The following is an 18,638-nucleotide window of genomic DNA, read 5'->3' as shown; positions in this document are numbered from 1 at the left end:
GCAAGGAGGGTGAGTGAGCTTCAAGCTCTTAGTTCAAAACCTCAGTTTTTGACCATATATACTGAAAGGATGGTTCTCAGGACCAGGGCTGCTTTTCTGCCTAAGGTAGTTACTCCCTTTCATTAGGGGCAATCCATAACTCTCCCTGTGTTTTAACTTCCCCCTCACCCTTCCAAGGAGGAGGAGAGAATTCATCGCCTGGACCCTAAAAGAGCGGTGAGCTTTTATTTGGACAGGACAAAGGACTTGCGTTTGGACGATCAGTGCTTTGTAATAATAATCATTTATTGAGCGCCTGGCTGCACAAAACTGTGTGTCCCCGCGCTGACTGCAAGTTCAACCCATCCAGAGTCCAGAGAACAGATAGAGGAGCTAAGCTGTGGGAAATAGATGCGTTTTGAGTTTGGCTCTGAACCTAGTTTCCGATGGCTCCATCCGGAGCTGTGTCGGTAAGACTACGTTTGACGCTTAAAAGGCAAAGCTGTGCACAAGCGCACTCTATCCAGGTGGATCATCTTGTGCATCAAGATCTGCTATGCCCTTGCTGGTAAGGAACCACCTGAGGTTATTAGAGCTCAATTTATTGGGGCTAAGTCTTCCACCTCAGCTTTAGCCAGAGGTGTTCCTGTGTTGGACATTTGTATGGCAGCGACCTGGGCCTCCCTCCACACCTTCACAAAGCATTATTGCGTGGATTCCGAAGTGAGGAGGGAGGGTCATTTTGCGCGTTCTGTCTTGCAGGACTTTTTGGTATAAGAAAGGTGGACACCCTCCTTCCGGGAGTGGGACTGGTGTGGGAAATCTATTCATAAGGTAAGGAATCCACACGCAGATGTATCCATCAGAAGAACAAGTTACTTACCTTCGGTAACGCTTTTTCTGGTGGATACAATATGTGCCTGTGGATTCCTCACTGACCCACCCGCCTCCACGTTGTCCACCTTTGTATACCCTAACGATGCCTTATATGGCTTGTTGTTTTACATTGTATCTTCTTTCTATCTAGTACGTTTATAGGAAATGCTGATATTCTTTAGCTTCCCTTTTTGATTTTGTACTGTGTATATTGGTTCAAATGTTGTGTACTGTGTATACTTTGACTCGTTTGTCAGTACACCTGTTCGCCTCGGAAAAAATGGGTGGAACTGACATCATCACGCCGACGAGGCTCTCTTATGGCTTCGGTGACATCATGCGGGGTTGCGAGCGGAACCGACGTCCTCTTCGGCGTGGAGAGCTGGGAAAAAATTCTGCAGAATGCTGGTGCAGGGGATATTCATAAGGTGAGGAATCCACAGACAGATACTGTATCCACCAGAAAAAGCATTACCGAAGGTAAGTAACTTGCGCTTCTTCTTTGGAGGTTGGTTGTAGTAGTAAAAGCAAATTACTCATGCAGCTTCGTGAATTGTGCACTCTAGCCCCCTCGTTTGCAGTGCAAGACACAGTCAAATTTATGGTAAGCTTAAATGATAACTCTTCCATGCCCATGGCTCAGAATCGGTTAAGATACCTCCTTTTCTTCTTGTAATAGAAAGTTGAAAGACTCCTATGGATAAAGTATAGCTTTGTCACAGTTTTGTGTTAATCTGTTTAGAATGGCGAGGGTTTAAGAATAAAAACACAAACGTACTGTATCTGTATGTTGTCATACTGTACTTTTCATCATGAATCAAATACTTTGTGGTAATTTGTCTAATGATGCAGTACAATCCCAGAGTTCCAGTTTGCAACACTATCCAACGGCACGTTCTTCCTACTGTTTCTTCTCACGTGTTGGACTGCATCTCCTGGTCTCCTAGAGACTTTAATCTTATCATCTTTCTCCACTCCCCTACAACAACCCTCCTCTTACTTGCCCCGCTGCTCCTATGGCCCCCCCACACACTCATAGTGGGCTTTGACTCTCCTGGCTAGCATCATGATCGCTTCTTCTGGCAGTGCCAGGAAGTGTGGTTACATTGAAAGAATTATTTTCTATGCACTGTGTTGTGTTCTTTATTTAAAGTCATTCAAAAAAATCCACGTGATGAGTATGCTGTTAACAGATATTGCAACGATAAAGTAGCCTGTCATGTATTGCGTACCTAGATCCTCATTACAAGTGGCTCGTTATAATCCCTGTAATTTCTTCCCTGGAATTTACCTTTATCTGAGGCTTGGTCATTTTATAGGTTATACTATTTTTTGGGAAATAAGATGCGATAATCTGATTTACCATGCAAATTCCCACATGTTTTTCCCCAGTATTCTACCCGGAGATGTGTCCTGCTAGTGGCTGGTGCAATCTCCTGGTGAAATGCCACTCAGCAGCATTTTTACCGCTATAGTTACTTATTTTATGAGATGCAAACCACTAAATGATATGACAAGTTGTAGACTCTATAGATGATTTGATTTGCTTACTAATTATTGTATATACATATTTTGTATTGCTATATTTTAGTTCCATCTGCTCTTCCCCTCTGTGATGGTTGTTGTGGAACAGATCAAAAGTCAAAAGGTAAGTTTTAAACATAAGTGCTCCTATTTGCAACACAGTTGTTTCCACTTGAAAATCCTCGTTCTGAGCCACCCGGGCTACACGTTGTCAATAACATAACTTTGTTAAGTCATTGCTTATGAATCACAGTTGAGTGCATCAGGGTCATGTAGTTCCATCCCGCGCATTGGAGATACAGGCTAACAAGTTAGTGCACGTGGAATGTCGTCTAACAGTTGTTGCATTTCTAAGATTCAGTCGCAACCTAGCGCACCTCAACACGCATTAAAGCCTGAGAATTCCAGTACCGCACTGCACCCAGTTAACAGACCCTCATTCAGATGTATCACAATTCCTCTACCACACAGCCCTACTTGTAACCCAATGTATGTCAATACGGAAGGCAGCCCATGCAAGATGGCGTCGTAGAGCCCATTTTGTGTGAAACTGCCTTGCTTTAAAGCCCATGATCTTCAAACAAACATGGGCCGGCGTACAGTACACCCACTGAATTTAAGAGCGTTTGAAATTGATTCCTGGTTGCTTACTTCTCAGAAACGTTCTGGTAAACTGATGAATCCAAGAGAAACATTCCAAACCCGTGCATCTCCATTTCCTGGCATCGGACTGAGGCACTCCCTGCCAGCACAAAGCACGTTAGAGAAGCAACAGTGCAACCAAGACTCTTGTTTGCAAACGAATCCTTGCAACACAGTGCATCAGAGACACTATCTTGGAAAGCAGTGCTTCTGAAACAGTAGCTCAAGAAACATTTGTTTAACATCTCTTTAAAGAACACTAACTTCGATCAAAGGCTGGCACATTCTGTCTTTTCATAGTGGCTGTCCTCCTCATGGCGTGCCCCTCAACCCCCCCCACCCCCCCCCCTTAGCTTTGTCCTTCCCCCTTCCTCCTTTGGTTCACTGATTTCCATTGCCTATGCCCAATAGAGCCTCGCCAACACCCAAACTTGATTGGGCTCCATCTAATTGCACCCAATCTAAATTTTTTGCACTTGCAGACAGAATTTGGAAGGAGTCATTGTTATCCTTACTGTTGTGCACTTTAGCATTCTGTCTGCCATGAAAATAAACAAATATTTTTTAAAAAATTACTTGCTGTCACGGCCGCTGTCTCTCGTCTCTCCTCTGCTTCTCTTCCTGACTCCGCGTCCCTGAAGCAGAAAGCACACAGGCTCCCCTAAGCCAATCACATTGCTGCTGTCTCCAGTATGACCGCAGTGTCATGATTGGTCTGAGCGACATGGTTCGGCGCTCAGACAGGTACTGGGAGCCTGGCCTGTTCTCCACCCAGGCTGTACAATACAGCCCGGTGGAAAACATGCTAAGTGTGCGTGACTGTTTGGCCGGCACAAGACTGCCGGCCAAACCGTTATACGCACTTATTGTGCACAGACAACTCCGTCTCCATGTGACACCACCCCCGCCCTAACACCGTAGCTATGAAAAATAAAAGGGTAATAAAGTTATCATTTTAATTTTCCCTTTCCCACAGCTCTGAGAGCAGTGGGGAACACTCCTCCTCACTAGTGGAGGAGCCGCCACTGCACAGTGGCGGCTGGTAGGGAATGGGTTTGGCAGGCAAGGGGGAGTGAGGGTTAAAATTACTTTCTTTTCAAAAACACCTCTTCTCGGCCGCAGACTGTCCTCCGTCATCCCTACTCCGCTTCTCTCCCTGTCTTGGAAGCAGAAAGCACACAGGCTCCCCTAAGCAACCAAGGCACTGCTGTCACCAACATGACAGCAGCATTATGATTGGTCTAAGCGCCGTGATTTGGTGCTCAGATAGGGACTGGGAGCCTTTGCATGTTCTCCACCCAGAGTGTACAATACAGCCCAGTGGAGAACATGCTATGTGTGCATGACTGCTTGGCTGGCCCACGATGGCCTTCCAAACAGTCATGTGCACTTATTGTGCACAAACCACTCCTCCCCTGTGAAACCAGCCCCACCCTAACCTAGCCCTGTAGCTACGAAAAATATTTTTTCCTTTTTCCACTGCTCGGAGAGTAGTGGGGCAACGTTCCTCCGCTTTAGCGGAGGAGTCACCCCAGCATGCAAACGTGCATGCAATCAAATGGATCTAAGACATACGTTTGGAACATAAGACATGGGAGGAAGATTTGATGTGATACTGCAGTATAACGAAAAATGCGCATTTCTTTTCAATTAAAGTGTTTGTGTGCTGCCTTTACTTCTCTGATATATGTCCAGCCAGTTTATTTATTTATTTATTTATTAGCTTATATAGCGCCTGAATCACCCCCAAAGGGGTATCTCTAAGCTTGCGGGCAAGTAGGGGGAAGATGCGGATGCTGAGGGAGACCTCTAGAATAAAAATATTTTCAAGGACCTTCTAAAGCGAAGGTAATCCGTGCACTGCCTAAGTGCCAACGGGAGCAAATTCCAATTCCGAGGGGAAAGCTGTCCTAGCTTTGTAAATGCGCTGGACTTTAAGAAGTGATTTGGTGCTGGATCACAGGTCTCTAAGGGGGGTGTAGTGAATTAGCTTCTCCGTCAAGTATGTTGGCCCGTTGCCATATACTGCCTTATGGGTAATGCAGCAGATCTTAAATATTTTTTGCTTGCCTACCGGAAGCCAGTGCAATTTCTGCAGCAGCAGATTTTACTGAGATCTATAGGGGACGTTCAATACCAGACGCGCTGCTGTATTCTGCACTACTTGCAAACGATCCAGTGCAGCTTCATTGGCTGAGATCAGTAATGAATTACCATAGTCCAGTCGACTTATAACAAGAGGCTGGATAAGGGTCTTCCGAGTGTGGTCAGGAAGAAATGGAAACACACGCCTCAGAAGGCCTAATACATGAAAGCATGAGCTAACCATTTGGGACACCTGCTCCTTCATATTTAGGCTCTGATTGATGCGTACCCCAAGATTCTATACTGATGACTTCGAAGCGGGGGGGTAAAGGCATATGCGATGTAAATGCATGTGTGGTAATAGCGTGCGTGGTTCCATCATACATCCCCTCTCAGATCATCAGTGGACCTGATTCTGCACTTTTGATGACCAGACATTACTGGGTAATGGCAAAACATTTGTATTGTATTGTAATTGCATTTATATAGCGCTTACTATCCCTGACGAGGCGTTGAAGCACTTTTTCGACGAGTAGCACGCTATTCCGGAAAACATAAAAGATTGGTGGTGAATCAGTATAGTGAAGAATGAAAGTAATTTGAGCGGTGTATATGTTAGTTTGTCATTTGGATTGAAAAGGATAGTGGAGGCAAAAGGTTTGCATTTATATAGTGCTTGTTCTCCATGATGAGGTGTTGAAGTGCTTTTTCGATGAGTAGCATGCTACTCCGGACCCCTTAAAGGATTAGTGGTGAATTAGTATAGTGAAATATGAAATTAATTTGAGCAGTGGCCATGTTAGCCTATTATTTGGATTGAAAAGGAATAGTGGAGGGATAGAAGAAGGAGGGGTCTAGAATGTTTTCTTTATTTTTATTTGTGGTGGAATCCATAGCAGTAGGAGGGGGTTTGGGGTTTGGGATGAATGAGAGAGTGGAGATAGAGAATATATTGATAGAGGTATAGGGTGAGAAATAGGTTAGTGCATTGGATATCCTGAATTAGTAGCAAAGTACTAAATATATAGATACATAAGTACATGGAACCTATATATCTACACATGGGCAGTGAATCTATGCAAACCGATATTATTAACAAAGCATCATCAGTATGACTGCCGAATGGGACAGGGAGAGAGAGGAAGCAGCTTTAGATGTATTCACGGACACTGACACAGGCAAAGGCGGCACAAACCCTCCAAGCGCCCAGGCACAACCCGCAGTACTGGATGAAACAAAGAAACTACTAAATGAATTGGAAAAACTTCGCAAAAAAGAGACAGGAAAATGGTGGGAAGTGAAATCCCTCACGAGGTACCTGGAAGTGGAAAGAATTCCCAGAGGGCTCAGAATTTTAGTGGCCCCCACATATGAAGACCCAGACCCGGCAATGTTACAAAGGTGGGCAGAGAACAGCGCCAAATCCTCAGAAAACATGTTAAAAATTCTGATAGAATTTGCAATAAGCGACAGACAAAAAATGATATCTCGCATCAATGAAATAATGCAACAACTTGAACTGAAATCAAATCAGGACGAAATTACTAAGAACTTAAATGAAATAAAAGAAAGAGTTCTCAAACATGAAGCGGAAATCAAGGAACGGAAGGCAATAAAATTTCAGCGGGACCGCAACAACTACATGAGCGGAAGAATTTACACCTTCGCAAAAAAGTACGACCAAATAAGAAGGCAAACCCCTAACACACAACCTAGTGGGGGAAACACAACAGTGGAACTAAGTGAAAACGAAATCAGCTCAGAATAAGAAACCGATGCTGAAAGCAATCACAGCACTGGGCCCACCACCAACTCCTGCACAAGAACTGGCTTTTTTAAGAATGCAACGCCTCAGGACATTGAGACCTCGCTTCCCTTCGAAACAAGATGGGGGGGCAGGCCGAGGCAAAACCCAGAACAAAAACCGCAACAAAAAGCCGTAGGAGAAAAAACAGACGGTGGAGAAAAACGAGGCCAAAATCAACAACAGAACAAATCACAAAACAGACGCCACAGACGCCGATAATGGAAGTACAAAATGAAATAGACAACACAGTCATTAATCTAACAGACATGGAGTTGAATACACAAGAACTTGAAATTTTATCCCTTGGATTAACATATTGTACAAATACAAACTTTGATTATGCCCAGACCCGCATAGATTTGTTTCAGTACATTCGAAAACTAAAATTGCAAAAGTATTTTATAAATACGAATAAACGCCCAACAACAACTATGCAGATTGAAGACAACAGCCAGAAACTGTCAGTGGCTAACATGGAGGCTCTGCAAAACATGATTGATTTGGAGCTAGAAATAGCAGGCGATGGGATAACACCAAGTGGAGCAGCCACCGCATCTGAATTGAACATTTATGCAACAGTCAAAACAAACTTCAAACCAAAATCAGTGTTCATGCCCGTGATGCCCAAAGACAATCTCGATTTATTCTCAGACAATGTCATCAAAGACTTAAAAGAACTGTCTTTTCAAAGCACAAAGGAGTATTGGAAAGAAAATGAAGACCACAGAAGAAAATATAACAACCTAATGATAAGAATAAAATTAAGATCTGACATCGTGGTAAGGTGGTCAGATAAGGGGGGCAACGTTGTGCTGTGGCCCCTACATATGTACAACAAAGAAGCCTGCACTCAACTCCAAGACAAAGACTGCTACATGAGGATAAGTCCAACCCATAATGTGGGCATTCAAGAAAAATATCACAATGAGTTGTACAGATGGAAAGGAATGGGCCTCATCAATAAAGACGAATTCAACTATCTAAAGAATGACTACCCAGTAACACCTCAACTATATCTTATACCGAAGGTGCACAAAAATGAAGAAATCCCACCCGGAAGGCCAATAATATCAGCGATTGGCAGCCTATTTGAAAAAAACAAGTATCTTCATTGACTCTTTTCTACAACCTGAAGTCAAAAAACTCCCGGCCTACATTAAAGATACGGGGGATTTTCTGTCAAAGATTTTCAACATAGAATGGCAAGATAATTACCTCTTCATGACATTAGATGTCCAATCTCTGTATACCAGCATCAGACACAGGGATGGTCTGAAAGCCATGGAACACTATCTAGGAAAAAGACCTATTGAACTATTTAACCACACTAAGATGTTGTTGGAAATGGCAGAGTGGTGTCTGACTAACAATACGTTCATTTTTGACAGATTGCATTATAAACAGCTTCAGGGATCGGCCATGGGAACCTGCTTCTCCCCCAGCTATACAAATTTGCATATGGGCTGGTGGGAGGAGCAGGTACTGAAAGTCCAGCACTCTGAGACCATGCAAAACAATGTAGTGATGTACAAAAGATACATCGATGACATTTTTATCCTATGGCAGGGCAATGACAGAGATGCAGAATATTTTGCACTAGCTTTGAATGAAAACATGCTCAATTTGAAATTCACATGTAACACCAGCGCTGCAAATATCCAATTTCTTGATCTTGAATTATATGTGCAGAATGAAAAGATACAGACACGCACATTCAGGAAACCCACTGCAGGGAACGCCCTTCTTCATGCACACAGTTTTTACCCTACACCGTTAAAACAGTCAATTCCCTATGCTGAGTGCCTCAGAATGACACGCAACTGCAGTACCTCTGAAGGACTCACTAGTGCCAAGCAAGATTTATTCAAAAGACTCAGGAAGAGGGGGTACACAGAGAACACATGCCAGAGGGCAGAAGCCAAATGCAGTGTTAAAAACAGGAAAGATCTAATTTTCCCCAAAACTGTGGTGAAAGATACGGACCACAATAAGAGAACTCCCCCGAGATTAATAACTGGGTATAACAGATACCATAATAATCTCCGAAAAATCCTGAGAAGACACTGGCCGTTAGTCCGGGGTGACACAAGCATAGGTGAAACAGTGGGCAAAAATCCCTTGATCACATTCAGAAAGGCTAAGTCTATGAGGAATGAACTCGTCTGCAATGCACCTATACTCAAAAAGACAAAAAATTGGCTCAATTCCCAAAAAGGTTTAAAAAAATGCAGCAAGTGTAAGGCGTGCACACACGGCGTGAACACCACCAAAGTTCACGTTCCGTTCAGAAACAAACCGTACATGCTGAGGGACTCGTTCTCATGCAAAACAGATTTTGCAGTATATGTATTGGTATGTTCATGTGGTAAGAGGTATGTAGGTTCTACAATCCATCCAGCGCACATGCGGATTTTACAGCACTTGCGAGCCATTTCTAACAATGACCCGGCATACCCGGTAGCCAGACACATCCACGAGGCGCACAAAGGTAATGCTAATAACATCCAATATTTTGTTATTGACAGCATTCCGAAAAACACCAGAGGAGGCAACCGCCCACTGGCGTTGCGCCGCTTGGAGTCAAGGTACATCATACTTTCGAATTCCAAGATCCCATTCGGCCTGAATGCGGACGAAGCCTTAAGTGTCCACCTCTAAATTAATGTCTGCATGTTTCCCTTCCCCGAATACCATTCGTATAACATCTGCAGTTCACGTACTACACAAATCACGGGATTTCACATGGGCACAAAGAGCACACTACAGACAGTTCCATGTCAGTAGAACACACCACTATGTCAGCAATTGAGTTCAGCACATTTATCAACACAGTAACACATATCTACGTATTGTCCCCTGAGCCACGTACTCTACTTAGACTAAAACGACATGTACGACGTTCCTAATAGGTCCTCCCGGTTACCTCCGGCAAATATTTCCCACTTAGCCACGAGATTCAGAGACCACTGTGTAACCCCGAATCTATAGAATTGAGCCGATCTAACCACATTTATGTGGCTTAGTTTCCAAAATGACGCCTTTTTGTAACTAACAGCCATGCGATTTCACTCGGGAGCCTGAGCTACTTGCTGGCCGCGAGCAAACTTGCAGGGCCAACACAGGCTCAGACAGGCTGTTTTGGTAAACATGAGAGACTGTAGTTACGGATCTCACTATGATTGCCAACATAACGCTGTACTCTTTAGCCACTCACCTCGGACTTGGTGAGCGGTGTTGGGTGTCTGTGGGCTCCGGGGGCCTTCCTCGGGAATCGGCCCAGGGGAACATTTCCGTGCGCTTGTCCTGGGCGTCCACATGGCGCTGCAGAGGGAACAAGAAACAGGCAAACCAGATGGGCTACTTGTGTAGGACCTATATATCGGAACCTTCATGGCAGGGACCATCCGAATTATGTAGCACACTGTGTTAACCTTATTTTTTGCCACTCACTTTTTTTACTTTCAATATTGTTATCTCTCTTGGTTTTACTATAACCTTAATTCAGCTGTCACTATTTTAACATGCTGAATGTCGAGAAGGTTAAGAACAGACGAACACATGTATTTGGTGATGTATAAACATTTATAAAAGGTGTCCAAAAGAATGCTCTTTATGTGTACTAAAAAGTGTAAAAAGACTATTTAAGACAGGTTCTGCCACATTGTAACCATGGCAACATCTGATTCAAACCTGTAACACTGATTAAGAGACACACCCATGTTTCTGTGCATATATGTACGCTCTCAACACAATGGCAGATGTAGTGAACAAGGCGGTAACGCCGAAACGCGTCTAAGCAGCAACTGATCTAAGAAATAAAAGTTTGGATTCAGATTCACGGAGTCAGCGCCTTCTTTGATCGTGAAGTATGGCATGCAAGAATATATATATATATATATATATATATATATATATATTTTTCAGCAAAAAATTGTTTCAATCAAGAAACACGCCGCACACTACTCCATAGGTTCAAATCTTAAGTTTATTTTCTGTAGGATCCCCACCTACGCGTTTCGGACAACAATCTGTCCCTGGTCACGGTACAAAACCTATTTGGGACATTTGCTCATACATATATATATATATATATATATATATATATATATATATATATATATATATATGTATATATATATATATATGTATATGTGTGTGTATATATATATGTGTGTATATATATATATATATATATATATATATATATATGTGCATAAGTGAGAATATATGTAGATTAAAGTTGCATTTAATAAACTGGCTTTCAAGTGTTCTTGCACTATAAATTAATGCATTTGTTTTTATTTTTTGTAAATCAATAGTAAAGCAATTGTAGATACTTATGATAAAAGATGTACTTATTTATGCAGTCACTTATATACATGTTAAAACATAGAATAACGTAACTAGAAGTATTCTGTACTTTTTTTGGCAGAACTAATGTATATCTGTATTTTTAAAAAAAAGCTTTTATACTAGTTTATACAAAGCAATACACCTATGTAGGTACATATCTATAGTCCAAATACGTTCTTATATACAGAGGGTATGTGGTCTTTTTCTTTCCAACATACAATCAGATTGAATCTAATGAAGCGAAAGGGTGGGTTAACCTCCAAACATACAGTGAGTAAATAATTGGATTTATGAGTTTTCAATTTTCACCATAATGGCATCATGCAAGGAATACGAGGGAGAACCTTGTAAAAATGTTCAGTGTTCAGGTTTATGCCGAGCTCTAGTTCTAGATAGGCCATTTAATCGAGACATGTTTGCAAAAGAGGTGAATGTTCCCAGTGAGGTCATCAGGCCTTATACAGCGAAGACACTGGGAGACATTATATAGTGACGACTATCTTGCTTTAAAACCGATTCGGGGCTATACCTTCATAGTCACATATCGTCTCCACCTGTGGTTTTACATTCCCTGTCCTTTGCCCCACCTAGTAATTGAGACAGGTTGCACATTGTGTTGTTGTTGCTCTATATTACTAGGTGCCCCCTTCCCCCCCTACACCCCCCACTCCGGCAGCATTTGGTAAACTAACAATCTGAGGAGGCATAGCATCAAGAAACTGCGGGCAGCAGCCAACTAATTTGCCTGTTCTCTTTTGGTTTGTTTGTTTGCGTAAAACAAGTGGCACTTCAGGGCAGTCTGGCATCTGCTTACCGCATCGAGTCGAGTTAAAATAATGATTGGATGTGAAAGTGAAATATTTCTCTCTCTCGTTTTAATGTAGCATACGCTTAGCTTCATCATTAAGCTTCGATTTACATTATCACTCTTTCCCTGCAGCAGCACAAATCTTGACTCTTTATAGGTTGATTTGTCAACCAATCATTAGGGGGGGTGTCGTCATTACCGGAGTTGTTTCCATAACTCTTCACCCCCCACCTTACCTACACTGGGGGCATTATTTTCACACCACTGATCCGCTGTGTCACCGCCGGGGCCAGTCACTCCTGTTAATGACCCCACTTGAGTTGGGCCGCTCCTAATGAGGGTCTTGGTAAGGGGGGGGGGGGGCTCCCTTTCAGTGACACACTCCCATCTTCGCATGTTGCAGCTCATACATCGTTAAGGTCTTTTCATACGATGGCGGTTTTAATGCATCCGTGTATTGATCTCTGGCTATCACTGGCAGCTTGACTGGGAATGAAAGCCTGGGTGCAAAGGTCAGCCTGCCTCTCTGCCGGCTCCTCTCCCAGTCAGCGTCAGCCATGGAGGTGGCGGTGATGACTGACCCGATGTGCTGCAGCCGCTGATGACAGCTCTCTTTCCTGGCTGTACCTCGCCCACATGTAGCGCGCTTGCGTCATTGGCCTTCATTTTATTCTAATGAAGCACTTCATCGTTTCGGCCTGGCCCTTATCACTCCGGCTGCGGCTCATGGACATTTATAGCATCTATTCCAACAATAGTTTTATAAAAAGCTCACGTCTTTATGGGTCTAAAGACCATCGCTAGCCTGTTTACCCTGCTTTACAAAGTGCGTACCTCTGGCAGCGTGTTGGGATGCAACTTCCCCCAGTGTTTGTAGTCTGTCCGTGTCACAGTTTGCTTACGTTGCTTTTGTTCGTGAATAAGCTATTGGTTGGATGTGTTGACACCCTCAGTGTTCTGTACCCAAGAGTGGCCGGGTCCCTTGCAATCTGCCTGCTTGTCCTTCTGAGTTTTAATTTGCAGATGGTTTAGAAGACCGTATTTTTTTTTTCAGGAACGTCCTGCAGGTCCCACGTATTAACAAAGACAATTCGCCCCAGAGACCATTGCATATGTGACTGTTTTATTGGGCACATTGACATTTTCTTGGCTTAGGCTGCCTCCTCCCTTTGTTCTGCTCCTGTTGAAACCGTGTTTTTCATTAGAAGCAGATGATAAACACCGCTGCATGAATGACTTATTTTATGATGTTCTTCTTTGCCAACCGCTTCTTTCTGCCCTGCCCTGCTTCTGCCATCTCACTGTCCTGATGTGTCCATGAGCATATCATTCTTATATGTCAATGTGAACTTAGATATCTGAACATGAGACAGATTTGACAGAAACTACATTAAAACACTTTCAAAATGTAAATATGGTGCAACACCATTATTTATTATTCCCACAGCGTCTCTACGAGTGTTTTACTCACTCATTTTTGTTGTTAATTTTACAGTATCATATACTCAGGCTACACGTTCTTCCTAGGGTCTATCTCTATCCCTGTCGTTTTATTCCTCAGTACCTTCTTTAGTTGTAGCCCAAAGACTGCTGTAGCTGTTTGGCGAGGGCTCATGTTGTCACTCACACCATGATACGCTTTTGGATAGCCCAAGGCAGTCATTGGTTGCAACCATTCAGCAGGTTTTTGACAATGGGCAGCAGTGCTGTTCGTTGATGCTGGAATAAGCCCAACACATTTTGCAGATGTGAACACTTTAAAAGTAGTGGAATGATTTTGTTCTGTTTTTTATTTTCTTCATTTTTGTAACTTTTTGTTTTAGAACCTGCTCCCCCACTCACTTTCTGAATGCTGGATCACTCCTCTCAGCACATCCTGCTCTGGTGCACCCTTCCTGCATGTTCTTTCTTTACATTTCTTCCCTCTTCGACTATTTGTGTCCTCACATGAGTGATTATGATTGTACTATGTTTATCTTCTCAGTCTATTTGCACTACAGTGGACTCATTTTACCCTTTCATGTTTTTATGCACTGTGTATATTTTATGTATGCTGTTATGGTTTTATAAGAACCAAAATAAAGATCGAAATGAGATGAGTGTCTCAAAAACTATAATAAATAAATTAATAAATAAAAAACTAGTCCTGCTTTGCCCTGCAAATAGTGCGCCTTTTCTAAGCCTATCCTGCTGAGGAAGTGGAAGCTCTGCAAGCCTAAAAGTCTGCCTAAGGCATGTTGGGCGAGATCTGTACACCCCATTATGTCAATCAGATGTATAGCATCCTTGTCGTTAGCGTCCTCCAGATGAGTATTAAAATCACCCAGGATAGTGAAATCCGACAACTGAACCACAGTGTCTAGAAGTTAGCTCAAGGCCTGTAAAGAAGCTGTTTTGTGGCCGGGGGTCGATAAATGAGTAAACCTACAAACAAATGATTGTTAATGAGCTGAATTTTGAAGCAGTCTTCCAGATCAGTGAGACAATTCTGATTTATAAAAGCAATTCTGGTATTTTACTGACCTCTAATGGTCGTTTTCTATCAAGGCAGTTAATTAGAGGCAGTTGAACAAGCAGAAAGCAATTCTGGTATTTTACTGACCTCTACTGGTCATTTTCTGTCAAGACAGTTAAATAGAGGCAGTTGACCAGAAAAAAAGTCCCTAAGCAAAGCAGACAAATCCTAAGGCTGATCTCCAGATCCCACAAAGTACATACAACAGATCTTCCAGACAGCGCAAGAGCGGTCTATGTTCGACCCAAAAATAAATGCAGTGACCTGCGGTTTCCAATTTCTATAGTTGAGAAGAAGAAAAATTAGGAGCCCACGCAGAATTAGAGTGGGATTAAGAGCTTGTAATGAAAGAGAAGAAGGAACGATGCAGAAAAGAACACTCTTTGGGAAACTCCAACGCTGGCCCTTTCAAGATGGATCACTGCTTTCAGTATGCATTTCCAGGTATTATGTAGGCCATGGACTTTCTGCCCTCCCCATCCTACTTACATATATTCAAATAAGTGCCCTTATCACCGACAATACATTCCTCTCCCAGCTACTCCAGTTTTCTTTGAATAATATCTCCTAGAACTGGCCAGAGGGCCTCCATAACCGCCCACGTCCTGAGGAGGCTTCAAAAGGTCAAGTGATTGAAACGCACCGACACCTAGAAGAGCAAGGGAATCAATTGGATTGAAAATAAAAAACTAAAACACTTACTGAAGGGTCATACTCTGCAAAGTGGGGTTGCCCCCTGGCTGAATGTTATTCATCTCTTTGAATATTGATAATGGGGTATACAAACAATGCTATAACTCCCCCACATGGACGTTTTTTGAAACAATTGACTAGTTGTTCCGAATCTCACCTGGTTTGAAAATAAAAAATACCCTGGACTTTAGGATACAAACGCACATTTGTTCACCTTTGTGCCTTTTTTGTATTATGGTTTGCTGGGAGCACACGCCTGTACCATGTCTGATACATGGCGAAAGATGCCATTAATTTACAATGTGCTCCGACCTGTTGTCTGTCAAAATAATATAAACTGAATATTTTAAAAAGTTTAAAAGTACTGGTGCAATTTATTCGCAAAAGATGGTCATTTAGGTGCACCATTTTCACAGAAGTGTTTTATTGTGATCAGTAGAGGCACTTTCTTTTGTCCGCTGTAACGTTCAGGAATTGCTCATACTCACAATTTATATTACAAAATGGTTGATATGAGTTACCAAGCAATCTGAGCTTAAAACATTAATATTTTCAGCAATAGCGAAAGTGGTATCTGGTAACTCTCAACCGAGTTAACAAACATCTTCGTTTAATATTCCTAATATCACGTGTGTCCCATGTGTTCGTATCTGGTCTTGGCTCTCCATAGTTTGGCAACAGTAAATACAAAAAGTCAACTTAATGAGTTGTCCATCTTTCTCCAGTTATAGCACCTACATTGACCCCTAGTCTTTCCAACCACTCTGCCTATGTGCTCACGTTTTTGTAACAGACCACCTCATGCCTTTGCATTTGTTCAATTTTTTGTTTTTTTATTGTCTCAGTGCAGCAACACCTTCAACCATTCTCCCCTTTCTCAGGGGCTGTGAGTACCAACCACGTTTTCTAGTCATCTTTTTAGCACAGGCTGTTAACGAACTCACTCCCAAATGATATGCCTCATTTCCTTTATTAGCCTTCCTATTAGTTTCTCATTTTCAATAAAAATATATATATTTTTTAAATCAAATTGTATTCTTTTTCTGCAGAAGTCAGTTGTCCTTCTTTATGAAGCCTAGAGAAACGGCTATCACTTTCACTTTGAAATACTTCAAATCATAGTCATTTCTTTAAATAACCCCGGAAAAATTGTACAGTTCTTTGTAGACATTGACGTAAATTGTGGGAGATTTTTGGGAAAAGAGGAACTCTGCTGGCCCTGGAAGTGGCACATTCATGTTTTGGCATAGACTTGTGTAATGCATGTGTAAATGAGTAAATCTATAGATATGTCAGCGTCTATTGCAGATGCATTCTAAGAAGTTGTGCAATAAATCTTATTTTTGTATTCAAATCATTTTTTTAAAGAAAGAAAATAAAAGAAAGAACAAAAGAAAACAGAATGTAAAAACACACAGGTTCACCAATACATAGAATGAGTGACTTACGTGATCTTAACAAAATCATAACAAATAAAGGCAGGGTAATACACATTTTCGTAATTTACATAGTGACGCATACCATGAGATCCGAATGTGGCGACCAAATCAAACGAGTACTACACAAACATAGTTACACAAACATACACTGTTGCATATACAATGACCTTGTCCAGATTCCTCGATCTACGTTCTCCATTTGTGCCCCACAGTCAGTGCACTACGTTGAGAGTAGTGCCGTTAGCGATGATGATTTCACCCTCGTACCCCTTCAGGTTCTATGGCAATGTTATTACGAAGTATATGATAGTAAGTACACTCCGCTTCACATTCAAGTATTACATATACCTACAATGCAATAAATCTTCACTTTTTTGGCTGGCTCCAGATAATTTTCTCAGATCCTGAGAATGAGAATTGTTTTAATGTGAAATGTGTTTGGGTTTTCTCTTGTTAAATGAGAATCTTTCTCATTGTCTCTTCTCTACACTTTAATAACAACTCCTTGTCTTAGACAATGAGGTTTTCTCTCACTTTAAGAACAACTTCCCTTAAGATATATGCAGAGCCTATCTCTTCCACTAGTTGTATTTTCTTAAGGTTCTTCACTGTATTGAGGTTCCCTCCGATAGCCTGTAAATAGACCCACACAGGCCAGTGGCTAATAAAGGAAAGACTCTTAATCTTATCCTGTGTGGGTGCCCACCTAGATCCTGGAATTGAGGTTTCCTTTTGTGAGTTCCTTCAGGAGTTGTGATGTCAGGCCTTGGCAAGTTTCCTCCTTCAAACTCTTGCTTTGCACTGTTCACCTCTAGCTGCCTCAGACTCTCTTGAGATACAAATTTACTTAATCAGGCATTCTGGGCATTCATTCATCAGACTACCTCCTTTACGAGACCCCATTACAACACTGGCATTCCAACGGAATAACTTATCCAGGCATGCTTCAAATCGCAGTGTGTTTAATCCCCTATTATGGTACACACTTTACCCCATGTGCCTCAGTTTGTCAGATGTTCATTTTCCTTTTCCGGTCTATCCAATCCTATAATAGTTCTCTTTCCTGTGATAGAGCACTTCCAGATTCAGGATCCTCCTTTAGTCAGACTGACCTGCCCAAGCTGGATACTCCCATCCTTCTAGACATGGCCAAACCCCCTTGTAACAGTAGGTGACGCCCATGTGCCCCATTAGCCCTTACACTCTTAACCACGTTCGCAGAAGACAAAAGCATAATCCATAAACCTATTAGGGGTAAACCCTTTGCACCAACTCATAAATAGCCCTGGTGATTCTGCTCTATTCCTAAGTAAAATCTTAAATTAAATGTATGCCACAAAACCTCACACAGGGTATTAAACATACATTATATTGAGATTGTCAATATCTATGAAACAAGATATGTTAAATCAGTGAATTATTGATCTCTTTGACACATTTTGTGTGTGCTCTTGTATATATGCTTTGTGGGATGCTGCACGATGCTAGATGTACTCTAATCCACACACTTTTGTTCATGTCTAGATACATTTTTTGAGGAAATATATAAATTGTAGTGAAATTTATATATTACAGTTGTAATCCAAAGAAGCAGTTGAACTGAAGAAAAAATGTGAGTTTATTACGAAAGACGGTTCCTTAGAATACCTAGCCTAACGCTCCTTGGGTAGGAATGTCAACATTCACTACTGCACACCTGCTAACATTCTAAGAAGGAACCATAACATGGGGAGGGAAATGAAGCGTACTAAGTGAGTAAAAAAGTACAAGCAAGAGGGTACATAAACCATTCATGAAATAATCAAAGATAGGAGGAAAATTACAACACACCTCCTTTCCCAAAGATCGAGAAGAAAACTGAGAAAGCTAAGGAAAAGAGAGAAAGACTGAGGGAGAGAGAAAGAAGAAGAGGAGCAA

At 42.0% G+C, this 18,638-nt stretch overlaps 1 protein-coding gene across 1 annotated transcript in view; it reads left to right on the top strand.

Moving 5' to 3' along the window:
* Positions 1-18,638, top strand: part of TUBGCP4 (tubulin gamma complex component 4) — a 380,747-nt gene that overhangs the window by 56,233 nt on the left and 305,876 nt on the right. The window contains exon 5 of the mRNA XM_078683319.1: positions 2,447-2,503. Within this exon, the coding sequence (XP_078539445.1) occupies positions 2,447-2,503 (57 nt within the window). The remainder of the gene's footprint in view (positions 1-2,446; positions 2,504-18,638) is intronic.

The sequence above is a fragment of the Lissotriton helveticus genome, chromosome 3_1 (genome assembly GCF_964261635.1).
Source record: "Lissotriton helveticus chromosome 3_1, aLisHel1.1, whole genome shotgun sequence".
Classification (NCBI taxonomy): domain Eukaryota; kingdom Metazoa; phylum Chordata; class Amphibia; order Caudata; family Salamandridae; genus Lissotriton; species Lissotriton helveticus.
Note: the sequence above shows the minus strand (reverse complement) of the source record. Positions and strands in the feature narration are given on the sequence as shown.